General features: G+C 41.7%; 1 protein-coding gene across 3 annotated transcripts in view; it reads left to right on the top strand.

Annotated features, from left to right (window-relative positions):
• Positions 1 to 686: 686 nt before the first annotated feature.
• LOC143960763 (peptidyl-prolyl cis-trans isomerase-like) overlaps positions 687 to 18,337 on the top strand; it is a 67,396-nt gene continuing 49,745 nt past the window's right edge. Inside the window, exon 1 of one of the 3 annotated variants that reach the window (XM_077469639.1) lies at positions 687 to 2,072. In XM_077469639.1, coding sequence (XP_077325765.1) covers positions 2,004 to 2,072 — 69 coding nt within the window. In that variant the 5' untranslated portion in view covers positions 687 to 2,003. The remainder of the gene's footprint in view (positions 2,073 to 18,337) is intronic. The other 2 variants (XM_077469638.1, XM_077469640.1) reach the window with 2 other exon arrangements.

Below are 18,337 nucleotides of genomic sequence, written 5' to 3'. Positions count from 1 at the left end.
ATGGTCAGAGGCGTAACTAGAACCTTCAGGGCCCCGGTGCAAGAAACCATAAAGGCTCCCCCCTTCCATCCAAGCCCCAGGCTTCCAGTTTTGGGACATGGACATTCTCCCAGAACCCTGCCTCCCACGTGCCTGCACGCTCTGTGACTGGTTGATCATAGAGCACGGTAAAGGGCCAAGCACAGCTAATCACATGTAAACAATCTTGCCAGTTATCAGCAGTCCTTTCCTCCCACGCTGCGAGGAAAGAAGAGCCATTAAGTGGCAAGAATGTCTACATCGCAGGAAAGAAAAATGCTCTGTTTATGGCCAGCTTTAGGGTGCAAGCCGTTTAGCTGGAAAATCCAATATGTCTCCTCAGCACACAGCATTTTGAGTCTGTCACCATCTGGCAAGTATGAAGGGATCACTTGAATATCAAAAAGATCAAATTTGCTGGGGTCTTTATTATGATGTAAAGCAAAATGTCAAGAGACACTGAATTTTGGCAGTCCTTTCTCCAAGTTCCTTCTATGTTCCACAAAATGCACCCATAGGGGTCTGATGGCTCTGCCCACCTGAAAGAAGCCATGGGGCCAGAGTTCTCCTTTATGGGTAGAAACGTCAGACCCCTATGGGTGCATTTTGGTGAACATAGAAGGAATGTGGACAAAGGATTATCAAAATGTGCAGCGTCTCTCAACATTTTACCTTGCAGCCTAATAAAGACCCTAGAAAATTGGGTCTCTTATTTTATTCTTTCTATTCAAAAGATTCCTTCACACCCAGCGGGCCATTTTGACCCATTGGTGTGTGGAAACTACCTATCTGCAAATCATATGCTCTATGGGGACAATACCAACACAAGGGTGCCACCAATTGGAACATAAAACTATTATTAATCTGTAAATTCAGGTTCCATCAATCTCCCCCCCAGAACTACTGCCCCTAAGGCCAGTTTAGCTTTCTCTGCAGTGTGGTAAGAGCGTACACCTGACCAAGACAAGGTGGGGGCACATTAGGTTTCCCTCCCCCAATTCCTGTTGCCAAAAAGGTAGCACCTAGTGTCTCAATGGCAGCTTAGCATTTCTGGCGCTATAACTGCTCTTATACAAACAGGTGGAAAAAATCCTCTGCCAGGTCATGGTCTGAGCTGTCCCTGGGTGACAGTTACCAGCTGCCATTACTTTTCCCAGAAGGCCATCCCTGCTCTCTTCCTTCACATGAAGGAAAACATGTCTCTGACCACTTGCAATGAACATGAATAGGTATAAAAGGGCCCTAAATGCTTTTTTGTAAAGAAAACTTTGTATGTAGAGAGAATCAGATCTAAAACATTTGTTTCAAAACATAAACTTAAAAAAAAAAAATCTGACACAACTCTTATTTTTACTTTTGAAAGAACTCTGTCCTACTCAAACCCCAGTGGGACACCCGATTTATATTTAGAAACAGACAAATACCTTGGCAGTTATCTGAATACATACCATCTTCTGCATAGCCAAAAACTTCACATAGTATTAAATCACATGCACAAAAATATTTATAGTTATATTTTGTATGACTGTGGGGGCAAAGCAGATTTCCAATGCTGCCATTTTTTTTTAATACAAAAAGCCCCCACAAAGGATCAGCAAAGGATATGATAGTGACAATGGATTTGGTTCAGATCCGGGAATGTCCCAGTACAAGGTAGACACTTCAGGGGCATGTACCAGAATAATACAAGTTTAGTCAGATGGTTCTGACGTTACCAAAATAGCTTTGTCTTCTCTGCCCCTGCTCTCCCTCCCTAATCACACAGCATTTGGTGCTACCCACAATATATCTGACAGGATTAGTGAGGAAATATCCTAAGCTAGTATCAAATATTCTTGGGTTCATTGTTACGGGAAAGGGGAGGGAGGTATTATCCGTTATTGTGTGAGACTGACACACTACTGGTAAGCTAGGTATATAAGGCAGTGGACGCAAAGCTCCCCGTACAGCATCTCAGAGGCTTCTGCAACGTGATCACCTTCATCATGGAAAACAAAAGGGCGTTCTTTGACATAACAGCAGATGGGATTCCCCTTGGCCGTATAGCGATGGAGGTACAGTCTGATAAATAAGTCATGTCGACTGTTTATTTGATCTACTTTATTTTAATAGGTGTCATACTATTGATTTTGGGATTTTTAAATGTAATATACCTAGGACATACAACTGGCCATAGACATCACAAAACAGTTGGATGCACAGCACTAATCATCACATGATGCCTTCTGTGCCAGCTTCAGCTCTAAAGGGGGCTGCTTGGTTTTCACTAGCATTCCTGTTTAGGCTCAGGAAGGCACAGCTTCATGCCGCGTACACACGATCGGAATTCCGGCCAGATAAAGACCGATGAGAGCTTTTCATCGGAAAATGAGACCGCGTGCATGCTCCATCGGAATTTAGCTGTCCGAATTTCCGCTAGCCAAAAATTGATAGCATGTTCTCAATTTTCCAGACGGAAAAACTTTCTATCGGTAATTCTGATCGTGTGTATGCAATTCCGACATGCCAAAAATCACACATGCTCAGATTCAACTACGAGACAGAAGCTATTGGCTACTGGCTATTGAACTTCCTTTTTCTAGTCACGTCGTACATGTTGTACGTCACCGCGTTATAAATGATCGGAATTTGATGTGACCGTGTGTAGGCAAGACAGCTTGAGCCGAATTCCGTCGGGAAAACCATCAGAGCTTTTTCCGACGAGAATTCCGATCGTGTCTACGACTACGCGGCATAACTCTCTGGAGTTCTTCAGTCCTGACATTGGCTCATCTCTGGGAAAGAGAATCTCAAGTGGACCTGTCTGATAAGTTTATCTCCCTGAGAACAGTTGCGTGGCACTATAGGCTGCCCTACTGACATAGGATTGTCATCTGATTGCCACAAAATGTAATCTAATGTCTAAAAGAACCTCTAAATCAGATGATGAAGCGTTAGTAGATTGTGGGGTCCAAGAAAAACTGATACTTTAACAGTGTGCCCAAAGTACACAAAGAATCTTTTTTAATCGCTTCCTTCTTTTAATTATGTTGTCTCTTATTTGTTTCTATTACATTAGATTTTGGAAATGTATTCATTCCGATAATAAGTGTGAATATCAAATATAGTTTTTTTTCTGAAATGTTTTACTATCCTTTTAAATTTTAAACCCTATGCTTGATTCTGAGGGTAACCAGATCTCTAAGATCATGTGTGAGATAGTTGGTGGCCCATTTCAGATTAGCGCCAGGTCTCTGTGACAATATATAATTTCTTACATTTTCTGATTTCTATACATTGCAAAGTTCTAAAAAGCAATAGAGATGCGCAATGTAATACATGTCATAAACAAACAGTAAGATGTACCTTGGAGGGCTCTGTACACAAGACAGACACAATCTATAGGCAATGGATAAGTGAGGCATAAGAACAGATGCATTTTTTTTACAGATGTCGGTCATGTTTAAAAAAAATATACATTAATACTGCATGAAGCAGTCAGCTAGCCAGACTTTTAATGGAGAGATAAAAATTTTGCTAAACAGCAATAAAACTGACAGGACAAACAATGATAATGAAAACTAAGAAAACTTATCAGGCATGGAGTTGGAAACAGCAATGAAGTTGCCTTAAAATAACTGTCCATTTAAAGAATGGGGTAAAATATCCTAATAGATGTGCCGTTAATATTGGCTACATGCAGCCACGTACCTTACCTCCTATATGGAGATTATTGCCTCATCACCTGGTAACTAATTGTGACAACAAATAAAAATCACCAGTGTAACTTATGCAGGCCATACATGGGTCAAATTCCGAATGAATTTTCTTTTGAAAATCAGAAAATATGTGCGTTTTGTGATCCAATGGTGCCACCATTGATTTTGAAATTTGACCAAACAAGCTTTCAATTTCACCCCATGTTGCTACAGAAAATAATTTTTGTTGCTGTGAATCTTCATTTCTTTCCAGGATTTTTTTTTTCTTGCGCGGATTGCGAATTTCTTTTTCAATTATATTTCTCGCACAATTCTCCCATCGTTGATTATTATTATTATTATTATTATTATACAGGTTTTATATAGCACCAACAGTTTGCTCAGCGCTTTACAACATGAGGGCAGACATTACAGTTACATTACAATTTGGTACAAGAGGAATCAGAGGGCCCTGCTTGTTAGAGCTTACAATCTAAAAAGGAAGGGTCCATTTATACAAAAGGTAATAGCTGTGGGTGGATGAGCTGATGGAGGAAGTAAAACAGTGTTAGTTAGAAGCAGGATAGGCTTCTTTGAAGAGAAGGGTTTTCAGGGATTGTCTAAAGATGGATAGATTAGGGGACAGTCAGACAGATTGGGGTAGGGAGTTCCAAAGGATGGAAGAAGCTCTGGAGAAATCCTGGAGGCGAGCATGGGAAGAGGTGACAAGTGAGCTAGAGAGCAGGAGGTCTTGGGATGACGGAAGAGAGCGGCTTGGTTGCTATTTTGGGACTAGGTTAGTGATGTAACTAGGAGCAGAGTTATGGATGGCTTTGTAAATTATTGTTAGTACTTTGAATTTTAGAAAATCATTTCTTTTTCAAAAAATTTCCAACATGCCCAAACACTCAAATTCGATGGCTACACAAAAATTGCCCATTGCTGCAGCCCACTAATGGTGCGAAATTGAAACTAAAATTCTTAGTTACAATTTTCGAAAGAAAATTCTTTTGGAATTCAACCAATGGCCGGCTTTAAAGTGTATATTGCCATAGCATACACATGGTCACACAAATGTTGGCCAACAATTACAAACGTAGTGACGTACTATGTGGTTTTGCAGCTCTTTGGCGCCACCCTTTGGGCTTCTTCTGCTAATTTAATTTTAGTAGAATTTGGTGAGCGTTGATTCGCACTTTTCTTTTCGCGTTTTTCATTTTGTGCTTTTCAGTTTGTTTCTGAACGGCCGTTCATCAGCCAGACATGTTTCGGAATCGGAGGAGATAACGTGTTATTTATTATTGGCCTTGGAGTTATTTCTTTGACATTTTTTTTTGGTTGAATAATTATTTGATTTGATATATTTTTGGATACGTAGAATTTTTTATTTTTAATGCACAATAAAAAAAATTGTGGAGAATAATACTTGGCTACGTGCTTTACTTCAAATGACAGTTTGGGAGTAGGCAGTTTCATTTTAAAAAATACAATGTAAAATTGACAAGGGACACCAACATAGTTGTATCTTTGATCTTAAAAACTATGGGATAATGGTGTTGTGGTAACATGCACAAATAAAAAAAAAAACCCATAATAATGTTATTCTTGATCTCACAAAAAAAAAGCCTTTGAAAATGTGTTTGCAATAACTGCATCAGTATCACCAGCAAAGCAGCTTCATTATTATCCCATTAAAGAAGAAGAGAATTGTGCGCTGCATTTGGAGATTTCATAATTTGCCACGTCACAAATGTTAATTCTCCATTACAAACGCTAGTTTACAAGACCTAACGCTTCTGCTTCCGAGCATGCATGTTTGTACTTTTGTCCGAAAGACTTGTGTACACACAATCGGAAAATCCGACAACACATATTTGTTGGCGGAAAATTTGAAGACATGCTAGCCAACATTTGTTGGGGGAAAGTCACAATTGTCCAAATAAGCATACACTTTTTCACCAACAGCCTGACATCCAACATTTGCCATGGGAAAATCCGATCGTGTGTATGGAGCTTAAGTGTTTTTTTTAAAATGAAAAGGCTAAATACCCTTTCTCACACCGCAGCTATGCAGTCATGTGTTCCCCCTCCGCTTGTCTTCCCAGATCTATGGATTGAAGCAGGAGGGGCAGAGGTTCCTCTGTGACGTGGGGGATCATGTGATCACACAGCGGCGGTGTGGGAAAAAGTAATTAGCCTTTTAAGAAAAAAAAACATACACACTTTTGTTAATGGCAGCATAAACCGAAAGGGGTACATGTATATTTCCTGCATATTGCAGCTGGATAGTGGCGGGAGGGGCAGGGAGGAGAGTCGCTCTCACGCTGACAGGGAGGGAGGGAGGGGAGAGACTTCACAGCAGAGCAGCAGGCATGTAAACTGACCACGGTACTCATGGATCAGTAGTCATGATTACTGTGGTCAGCACAGACAGGGGGACACAGGAACTGGCAGGATCAACCAGGTATATTACAAGATAGGGGATCTAGAGATATAGATATAGAGCATGCCTTAAAAGAACAGGATCTTTTTTTTAGGGTTACAACTACTTTAAGTTGTTTTTATTGATACCTGCCCCAGGAGCTACTAGAAGGTGTTAAATCAATCTTTCTATGGATGAACTATTGTTGGTTCAGTTTTATGGTGAATCAGTCTACCAAACTCCATTTTTAGATTTACAGTATCTCACAAAAGTGAGTACACCCCTCACATTTTTGTAAATATTTTATTATATCTTTTCATGTGACAACATTGAAGAAATGACACTTTGCTACAATGTAAATGATGTGAATGATGAGCAGGTGTGTTAAATTTGGTGTTATCGCTCTCAGATTTCAGTTTATGAAGCAGTGATCAGTGGTGATCCCGAGGATCGCCACTGATCACAGTCCATAAACAGTTTATGAAACAGATAATCGGGTTGGAAGTGTTTGAATATGTTCTCCCGCTGATGATCTCCGCACACGGAGAATCCTCATTGACTGACACAGTAACAGCCAGTTTATAAAGCTGCAATCTCAGCACTTCACTGGCGATCTGTGTCAGAATTCACCCCCCCGATTCACCATCTCAGAGGTGGAGAATCGGGGAGGGAAGAGGGAATCTTGGGGGATCGGAGGAGGAAAGAGGAAGATTTTTAACTTCCCTCTACCTCATTCAGACCCCCCCCAACACTGTAACCATGTCCCCCTGTCATATTTATGTGTATACATATATGCGTGTGTATATATATATATATATATATATATATATATATATATATATATATATACACACACACAGTATATAATGTGTGTGTGTGTGTATATATATATATATATATATAGTGTGTGCATATCCATGTATATATAATGTGTGTGTGTGTATGCATATGTATATAATGTAGGGGGACTTGTTATTTTTTTAACATTAACCACGCCGTCTGTCAGTGTACTGAGCTGTGATAATTTATCACTGCTTAATAAACTGACATATCAGTGTTTCTGTGAATTGCTGGTGCTGTAATCTCATAAAGTCTCACAAAAATCCAGTATCAGGAGCCGTTCTCCACTGTTTGAAGCGTTTGTAGATCACTTCACTTCTCCAAAGGTGAAACGATCTACACCGCTTCATAAACAGGCACACAGAGGAGAAAGATCTCCTCTGTGAATGCCAGAACGAAGCAGTGAATAGATTTCACTGCTTCATAAATGGACACCTCACTCTTTCATACTGCTCACTGTAAGTTCAACATGGCACCTCATGGCAAAGAACTCTCTAACAAGAAAAAAAAAAAATTGTTGCTCTACATAAAGATGGCCTAGGCCAGTGATGGCGAACCTTGGCACCCCAGAGGTTTTGGGACTACATTTCCCATGATGCTCAACTACACTTCAGACTGCATGAGCATTATAGGAAATGTAGTTCCAAAACATCTGGGGTGTCAAAGTTCGCCATCACTGGCCTAGGCTATAAGAAGATTGCCAAGACCCTGAAACTGAGCTGTAGCACAGTGGCCAAGACCATATAGCGGTTTAACAAGACAGGTTCCACTCAGAACAGGCCTCGCCATGGTCGACCAAAGAAGTTGAGTGCACATACTCAATATCATATCCAGAGGTTGTCTTTGGGAAACAGACATATGAGTGCTGCCAGCATTGCTGCAGAGGTTGAAAGGGTGGGGGGGACAGCCTGTCAGTGCTCAGACCATACGCCGTACACTGCATCAAATTTATCTGCATGGCTGTCATCCCAGAAGGAAGCTTCTTCTAAAGCTGATGCACAAGAAAACCTGCAAACAGTTTGCTGAAGACAAGCAGACTAGGGACATGGATTACTGGAACCATGTCTTGTGGTCTGATGAGACCAAGATAAATGTATTTGGTTCAGATGGTATCAAGCGTGTGTGGCAGCAACCAGGTGAGGAGTACAAAGACAAGTGTGTCTTGCCTATAGTCAAGCATGGTGGTGGGAGTATCATGGTCTGGGGCTGCATGACTGCTGCTGGAACTGGGGAGCTACAGTTCATTGATGGAACCATGAATGCCAACATGTACTGTGACATACTGAAGCTGAGCATGATCCCCTCCTTTCAGAGACAGACTGGGGTGCAGTACTCCAACATGATAACGACCCCAAACACACCTCCAAGAGGACCACTGCCTTGCTAAAGAAGATGAGGGTAAAGGTGAATAAACCCTATTGAGCATCTGTGGGGCATCCTCAAACAGAAGGTGAAGGAGTGCAAGGTCTCTAACATCTACCAGCTTCGTGATGTCACCATGGAGGATTGGAAGAGGACTCCAGTGGCAACCTGTGAAGCTCTGGTGAACTCCATGCCAGAGGGTTAAGGCAGTGCTGAAAAATAATGGTGGTCACACAAAATATTGACACTTTGGGCCCAATTTGGACATTTTCACTTAGAGGTGCACTCACTTTTGTTGCCAGCGGTTTAGACATTAATGGCTGTGTGTTGAGTTATTTTGAAGGGACAGCAAATTTACACTGTTATACACTCACTACCTTGTAGCAAAGTGTCATTTCTTCAGTGTTGTCACATGAAAAGATATAATAAAATATTTTCAAAAATGTGAGGGCTGTACTCACTTTTGTGAGATACTGTAGATGTGCCATTAAATAATTAAAGCAGAACTCCAGGCAGATATATATAAAAAAGTGCAAAAAATTGGAAGTGAGTGAGGGGGAAGGAGGCCGGGTAAGATGAGATTAGGTTTTAGAGTGAAGGTCTGCTTTAAATGCATAAGACACTGGGGATAAAATGTATACAAACAGTTGTGGTTAAAAGGGGCATCCAGGGGCACACATCCATCCCTGTATGCAAGTTAAAGCTCAGATGCGCAGTTACCAGAGTATAGCTGCATCCTGTTTTTGGTTTGAACAGGCAGGTACATAAACACTCTTGACTATTTTCCCCTCAAGTTCCTGGAAACAAAGGTAATGGGTGCTGCAACAACTACCAGCTGGTTACTGGAAAAATCACAGATAAACGCACATATTCACCAGCACACCAAGGATCCTCAAATGTCCTCCAAAGATTTTTATTGCAGAGTGGTCACATCACAAGACTTCAAATGCCTTCACATGCCTGATGAAGTGGTCCTGCGAGGCTCCGAAACGTTGCACTCTCTCTTGTGATGTGACCACTCTGCAATAAAAATATTTGGACGAGATCCTTGGTGTGCTGGCGAATATGTAGGTACATAAACACTGTCACTTTCTGATGCAGAGATGCTCAGTTTTCACTATGTACAGCTATTTGGCCTCATGTGAATAAGCCATTAAACGTAAAAAGGTTCCCTTGCAGTGGGACTGGGCCCATACTGCAAGGGTCACCTGCTTGTTTAGCTCGAGGGGAGATTATCTATTTTTCCAATCCTCCACGAAGCTAGACTGGTCCCCGTAGCATCTTCTCTGCCATACGCCAGCAGTCTAGGGTCTTGACATCATCAAGACCAATGTATAGCCCTACATTGGATTTAATGACACAGAGGGACAGTTCACCATCAGAGTGTGGGGGAGTATCATCTGCCAGGGGAGCGGAGGACCAGGTAAATGCAAAAACTCCTTCCTAGACTAAACAAGCAGTTAACCTTTGCAGATATAGCACCACTGCAAGGGATTATTTTTATGTTTCCCAGAGTTGGCCTTCAACCTAGCTCTCATTCCTCTATGTAGGTATTGCAGAGAAATTAATCTTCAAAAGTTACAAAAGAAGTACTGAGAGCTTTTACCTATAACTTTCAACTGCACCCGAATCTTGACAAATTTTAGAGTCATTGCTGTGATTTTTTAGAATTATTACTGCTGTTAGAAATCATGAGGCCCTGTGAAGTACCTAAGAGGGCTCCCCCCTCTGCTCATCCTGAAACTGATCCCCCTGCATGCCCGCAGCAGCTGCTGGTGGGAGAGGAGAGGAGGAAAGCTGGCAGTGCTGCAGGAGAGGGGGGCCTGGAGAGCAGTGGGGTGGGGGCACAAATATTAGAACCAAGGTTTGGTTTCTTCAATAAGGTAATGCAGCCTGCCCTCCTGCTCGGCAGGTGCATGGGCCCCCCCTTTTAAAATGATGGGACCCAGGCCTGGTACAGGAGGGCCAACTGTACTGCCTTATCAGCATCCCTGGGTATAATAACTCAAAATGTCTGTTGACACTGAGAATATACTATATGCTTCTTATTGGGGCTTAAAGTGGTTGTAAACTCTTACAATCCACTTTTTGCTACAGGTAAGCCTATAATAAGGCTTACCTGTAGCTACCCCGGATATCTCCTAAACCTGCACGGTTTAGGAGATATCCCCTGTATCTGCATTACAACCACTTTAATCATATCAGAAAGGTTTTCCTTGCCAAAAGGAAAGTGCAAATTCCAAATTGCAACTTGAAGCTTATAGAAGGCCTCCTCTTCTCACTCCCAGTCGCTGAACAAAGCAGCAGGAGAGTAAGGGAAGGTAAGTAGGTGCTGCTGGGGAAAGATGAAGTAAAATGGTGTTGATGCCCAAAGCTGGTAGTCCTTTGCCAATAAATACCTGCACCCAAAGCAAAGGATCCAGCACTAGTCTATAGCCCTGTGCACTTATACACACTACGTGACACATTCGGTATCACATTACAAATCACACATACTCATGTCTAAGCCCTTGTACGCACGGTCGGAGAATCCGTCGGAATGTGTCCTATCGGACCGTGTTGTCGGATAATCCGACTGTGTGTGGTATGCATGGGACTGATTCCGTCTGAATATCCGTCGGACCCAATTTATTGGAAATATTTTCCGACCAACTGGTTCGATCAGACATACTCCGATCATGTGTAGAGAATTTTGATCGGACCAAGTGCCACGCATGCTCAGATCAAATTCCTACATCAAAGCTATTGGCTACTAGCCTGAACGTAGTCCCATCGTAACGAAATTACGTCATCACGTTCTGAATGATCGGATTTTTCGACAACTTAGTCCGACCGTGTGTATGCAACAGTTTCGGACAAGATCCGACGGACAAAATCCAACGGATTTGGTTGTCGAAATCTCCAACCGTGTGTACAGGGGCTTACAGGAACAAACATGACTGAGGATTAGAAAAAGAGCCATCTAAAAAAGAATGTATGATCTATAGAAAACAGTCATATAGAGAGAGAAGCTGTTTAAATTGCACTAGAGCAGAATTACACATAACTGAACACAGAGGCACCTATTAATAGCTTCTCTGACTGGTGCATTGATTAATAGCAGTAGGACCTGGTATAACGTCAAAGCCTCACAAGCTCAATCCCAAATCTGCAATGCAGAAAATGCCCAGCACATTAATGCCTTTAATACAAGGAAAAAAATAGATTCTATCCTGTCAGCTCAACTAACCTTCATCAGGGAAGCCCCAGATGCCTCTTAATCCTTGAAATAATGGAAATACCTTCTCTACAAAGGATCAAAGAGATCACAGGATGGGCTGTTATGATACCTTCACTTCTTGTATCAGTTACACTTTGCTAATAAATTGTAAGCTCCCAGGGACAGATTGCTTATCCCCTTTTGTTTTATCTAGCATTAGCATAGGTATTGCACCCTTCCCAGTATAAAAGGCTATGAAGTTATAGTAATGTGTCTGTACACTATATATATTATATATATATATTATGATGTGGAATACACTGGTACTGTCTGATCACATAACTAGCATGCTTCAGAACAAGAACACTAATATAAATTAAAATTGTAGAAGTCCCATGTATAAGAGTAAAGAAAAGATGTATTGAGTGTATTTCCCACAGCAACCATTTACCCTCCCTCTCAATAAGTGGCAGACTACTGAGGGCCCCTGGGCAAAAAAATCATATCTGAATATCAATCAGTACCTGTCACTGTTGTCATCAGAGCATTCTTCCCATTGCGTGCCATATTATACCATGTATCACATCATAGGCAGCAAATGTGCCCTTGCTTATATCACCATCTTGAGACTTAGCCCTGTTATTGCACCTCACCAACTCACTAAACAAATAAACAACCCAATTTAGCTCTTTTGGCTACTGTGTGATCCTTCTTCAAAGCCGGACTTCCTTCTCCACTGCCTCAATGACTTCTATTGTTCTTTGGGGCAATAGCATTGCCTTCACAGTGCCAACAAAATGATCAAAAGATGCTGGCTTGGCCGCACATTTAAAGAAGTTAATGTGTTACAGGAACCAGATTCCACATTCCATTTTCTGCACATGAAGATGATAGTTTACTCTGGTGCGTTGCTATGACCAAACTTACCAGCCTTACCTTTAGCCCTTGTACGCACGGTCAGACATTCCGATGGACAATGTCCGATAGGACCGTGTTTTCGGATAATCCGACAGTGTGTGGGCTCCATCGGACTGTTTCCGTCGGAGTATACGACGGACCAAGTTTTCCGGCTGTTTTTCGACAACATGATCCGATCGGACTTTGTTCGATCATGTGTAGAGAATTCCGATCAGACAAAGTGCCACGCATGCTCAGATCAAATTCCTAGACCAAAGCTATTGGCTACTAGCCTAACGAAATAACGTCATCACGTTAAGTACGATCGGATTTTCTGACAACTTTGTCCGACTGTGTGTATGCAACAGTTTCGGACAAAATTCGTCTGACAAAATCCAACGGATTTGGTTGTCGGAATGTCCGACCGTGTGTACAAGGGCCTAGTCTTCCACAGTTGTACAGTGTCACATTTATAAGGGGGCAAAAGGGACATTTTCTCCAGCCCCCCCTGCCAGAGGGGGCCCCAGACTTTCTTTATGAAAAAATGTAACTTGTCTTCCCTCAATAATTCAGTAGTGTGTTCGTTAATGAAATTGCCCAGTTTGCAGCCTTTGCCAAGCTCCAGTCATGTCTCATTCTATTTCAACAGGAAATTTTATTACATGATGAAAGGCTTGCTAATACCTTCCCAGGTTTTAATGTAACTCCAATGCCCCGTACACACAATCGGATTTTCCGACAGCAAATGTTGGCTGTGAGCCTGTTGGCGGAAAGTTCGACCGTGTGTATGTTTCATCGAACATTTGTTGTTGGAATTTCACCAAAAATTTTGAGTAGCAGGTTCTCAAATTTTCCGCCAACAAATATTTGTTGTCGGACTTTCCGATTGTGTGTACACAAGTCCGACTGACAAAAGTCCACGCATGATCGGAATCAAGCACGAGCCGGAGATATAACTAGCGCTCGTAATGGAGATATCACGTACGTCTTGTCTATCACTACGTTCATAATTGTTGGCCAACATTTGTGTGAACGTGTGTATGCAAAACAAGTTGGAGCCAACATCCTTCGAACAAAAGTCCATGGTTTTGTTGTCAGAAAGTCCGACCATGTGTACGGGGCATTACAATATGTTTTAGCATGATGGCCACTAACTGTTTAGGAGAAAGGTCATTTGGCAAATTGACACTTATAAAGAATTATTTGGGAACCTTGATGACCCATGAAAGACTAATGCCCTGCACACGAGCGGACTTTCCGTCGGAAAAAACGTGGATGGTTTTTCCGACAGAATGAATGAATAAAGTTCCGATCGGAGATTCCGATCATCTGTACAAATTCCGACACGCAAAATTCCTACGCATGCTCAGAACAATTTGACGCATGCTCGGAAGCATTGAACTTAATTTTCTCGGCTCGTCGTAGTGTTGTATGTCACCGCATTCTTGATGGTCAGAAGCTCAGAGAACTTTTGTGTGACCGTGTGTATGTAAGCCAAGCTTGAGCGGAACTCCCTCGGAAAAACCATGCAAGATTTTTCCGCCAGAAATTCATGTGTATGGGGCATAAGGTAAACATTTTGCAGATGCTAAGTGCAGGAAGGAAGACTTTTTGTAAATAATGTAGTTTGAGGCTTTACTGTGATATGTGACTTTTTATTTGTCATATAATTAAATTTCTGTGTTGAGGGATCCCCAAAACTGAAGTGCCTCAGACCCCCCCCAAGGTCTAAATCTGTTACTGTGTGCAGATTCCTTTTCTGTCCTGAAATGGCTAATTCTGATATTGCTGCACACTGTCAGCATTTCAAAAGGGTAAATTAAAGTGGAGGGCCACCTTTAAAAAAAAAAAATAGCACTAATATTCTTTAAAAAAAAAAGTAAAAAAAAATTGTAAAAAAATTTTTGTTTTTCAACTTACCAGAAACTCCTGTTGCTAGGCAGTCTTCCTAATCTGCCTCTTCCTAACCGACATCGCAGGCTTGCTGGACAGGTAAGTGTCCTTATTAAAAGTGTCAGCAGCTACAGTATTTGTAGCTGCTGATTTAAAAAAAAAAAAAACACATCGCGGCCGTAACACCCCTTTAAAAGCCTGATTTTTTTTCTGGCCCACCCCTTTCATTCATTAGTTTTCAAGTATTTCAGCATCACTTGTGGGTGATAGGGATAGTCAGAATGCAAATACAGCCTACTTATGAACGCTCACTCCTCCAGACTGATACTCACCCAACAAGATATTTGCATAACTCCTCCCAAAAGTCAGCCTACTGCTTGTATCAGAGTGAAGGGCTCTTGGAAGGAGTACTGAAATAGGGGGCTTTTGTTTTCAGGATCCTATATACTGCACCTAGCTGGACCCTCCCACCAGCCATGATCTGCCTGCATTGCATAGAGAAGCCCCGAGACACAGGGATGATGTCACAGAGTCCAAAATTAGGAACATAATGAAAATAGAAATGTTTTATTAAAAAATGTAATTTGTATGTTGATTGAAGGGAGGAATCAGGGAAGGCAAACTATAAGCAGATTAAACGTCAGCTTTAATTAAATGGTGCAAATACCAATCACCTATAGAAATCAATCATATTTTCCATTTCAGTTACAGTGCTCAGAACAAACACAAAGACTGTGAATGGATTACTATAGATTATCAGCACTTTGCACAAGATTCTATACAGTATCTCACAAAAGTGAGTACACCTCTCACATTTTTGTAAATATTTTATTCTACCTTTTCATATGACAACACTGAAGAAATTACACTTTGATACAATGTAAAGTAGTGAGTGTACAGCTTGTATAACAGTGTAAATTTGCCATCCCCTCAAAATAACAACACACAGCCATTAATGTCTAAACCACTTACAACAAAAGTGAGTACACCCCTAAGTGAAAATGTCCAAATTGGGCCAACTTAGCCATTTTCCCTCCCCATTGTCACGTGACTCTTTAGTGTTACAAGGTCTCAGGTGTGAATGGGGAGCAGGTGTGTTAAATTTGGTGTTATCACTCTCACTCTCTTATACTGGTTACTGGCAGTTCAACTTGGCACCTCATGGCAACTAACTCTCTGAGGATCTGAAAAAAAGAATTGTTGCTCTACATTAAGATGGCTTAGGCTATAAGAAGATTGCCAAGACCCTGAAACAGAGCTGAAGCACGGTGACCAAGACCATGCAGCGGTTTAAAAGGACAGGTTTCACTCAGAATAGGCCTTCCCATTGTCCATCAAAAAAGTTGTGTGCACGTGCTCAGCATCATATTCAGAGGTCGTCTTTGGGAAATAGACGTATGAGTGCTGCCAGCATTGCTGCAGAGGTTGAAGGGGTGGGGGGGGGGGGGGTCAGCCTGTCAGTGCTCAGACTATATGCAGTGTGCTTCATGGCTGTCATCTCAGAAGGAAGCCTCTTCTGAAGATGATGCACAAAAAAGCCCACAAACCTTTTGCTGAAGACAAGCAGACTAATGACATGGATTATTGGAACCATGTCCTGTGGTCTGATGAGACCAAGATAAACGTATTTGGTCCAGATGATGTCATGCGTGTGTGGCGGCAATCAGGTGAGGCATACAAAGACAAGTGTGTCTTCCCTGCAGTCAAGCATGGTGGTGGGAGTGTCATGGTCTGGGGCTATATGGGTGTTGCCAGCACTGGGGAGCTACGGTTCATTGAGGTAACCATGAATGCCAACATGTACTGTGACATACTGAAGCAGAGCATGATCCCCTCCCTTTGGAGACTGGGCCGCAGAGCAGTATTACAACATGATAAGGACCCCAAACACACCTCTAAGAAGACCACTGCCTTGCTAAAGAAGCTGAGGGTAAAGGTGATGGACTGGCCAAGTATGTCTCCAGACCTAAACCCTATTAAGCATCTGTGGGGCATCCTCAATCAGAGGGTGAAGGAGCGCATGGTCATTAACATCCACTAGTTCTGTGATGTCCTCATGAAGGAGTGGAAGAGGACTCCAGTGACAACCTGTGAAACTGGTGAACTCCATGCCCAAGAGGGTTAAGGTAGTGCTGGAAAATAATGGTGGCCACACAAAATATTGACACTTTGGTCCAAATTTGGACATTTTTACTCAGGGGTGTACTCACTTTTGTTGCCAGTGGTTTAGACATTAATGGCTGTGTGTTGAGTTATTTTGAGGGGACAGCAAATTTACACTGTTATACAAGCTGTACACTCACTACTTTACATTGTAGCAAAGTGTCATTTCTTCAGTGTTGTCACATGAAAAGATATAATAAAATATTTACAAAAATGTGAGGGGTGTACTCACTTTTGTGAGATACTGTATGTGGCATACTCCTGGGGCACCAGGGGGATATGATGATGTTATATACTAAAGATTGTTATGGGATGGTGGCATGTCACAATATAAGAACAGATGTCAACTGATTATAAAGAGGGACAAAGGAATTACTGATTAATCCTCAACCAGCCTTCCTGGAGCCGCTCCCTCCACTGTTGGCATGCCTGTCAGGAACTCATTACTGATGCTGGATTTATGTGGCAGCAGTTACGGGGTTAAATGGCAGCTTCCCTGTACAACTGTGTAAATTTTACAGCGCATTCAGTTTTATATAGCTTAACAAGATCTGTGTCAGAGGTATGAAGTCTCAGAATGAAATGTATATCTGTGCTACCTCAGCTGCTCTCGCTATTTTTCTGCAGCAGTTGGACGCACTGCAATGTCTGTCACCCCAGGGAAGATGGCTGATGATGTCATCATAGTGCGTGGGTGCAAAATATAGGACAGCAACACCATTTCTAGTAAAGTGACTCAAGCAAAGAAAGACACAATTAATATATTACTGAGTATATATCCAGCTTTTCTTATATACTATATGTAGGTGCACCACTTTCTTCTATGAATAATATACATATAGGGCGCACAGAACTGATTAAATAAAAGGAAAGAATAATGTATTTTCAGTTACACCATAGTTTTAGATGCAAGTGAAAGCTAAATGGCACGTGAAATATCTGAGCTATCATTGGTAACCTCCTTGGCTCCTTCTGAAAATTTAATTTATCCCTAGATAGAAAAAATATATATATACTATTAATTCAGTTATTGCCACAAAGTAAAGGTTCCCAACCCATTGCATCAAGCACTGTTTGAATTGGTAACAAATTTGAAGGCCTGAGTAACGTACAAAATCCACAAATATGCAAGTTTACTGTCGCGTACCTGGATGGGCATCTTAGCAAACACAATATTGGAGCATATGGGAAATGGTATTGACATAAACAGACACAGGATGAACTGGTGCTGGCATCTTTATTCAACCTTACCAACTATGATGTGAAGCTTGAGATGGTAAGAATGGCCTTTCTTTCTGCTCCAGTCCAAAACCCCTGGGTTGGAGGACACAGAGTACAGGGATGAAGTTGTGGCGCTACTGATGCTGTGATAAGACTGGCACTGGAATTTAAGAATTGTGTTTCTAAGAAGACTGGAGTATCAGGTTAGTGTGGGTCTCTGACTGAGATGAGGTATAAAAGCAAGTCAGAGTCAGGAGAGAAGAGGGTACAAAACTGATAACAGGGACACGTTAGGTCAGCAACTTGAGGTCAATAGGGTACAGGACAGCCAGCAGAATCATAAGTCAGAATTGATACAAGAGTAGATGTGAGCAGACAGCTAAAAGAACAAGTCGTCTTATGCCGCTTATACACGATCAAACTATCCAGTGTGTGGGCTCCGGCAGACTTAGAAAGTAGTTTTGACTCAAAAATTGTCCGCCGGACTCGGCCGTGTGTGTGCTAATCCGCCGGACTTTTGAAATGAACGGACTTTCCCGCACACGGAGGAAAGTCCATTCATTTTGAACAAAATGTAACCCAAAAAAATACAGCGCTATTCTTCAATGAAATATTGATAAATAAAATTGTGTGAAAAAATTCTAC

This window comes from Lithobates pipiens, unplaced genomic scaffold (genome assembly GCF_037356315.1).
Source record: "Lithobates pipiens isolate NorthernLeopardFrog02 unplaced genomic scaffold, aLitPip1_a1.2 Scaffold_8, whole genome shotgun sequence".
Taxonomy (NCBI): domain Eukaryota; kingdom Metazoa; phylum Chordata; class Amphibia; order Anura; family Ranidae; genus Lithobates; species Lithobates pipiens.
The sequence above is the reverse complement of the archived record's forward strand: the minus strand, read 5'-3'. Positions and strand labels throughout refer to the sequence as shown.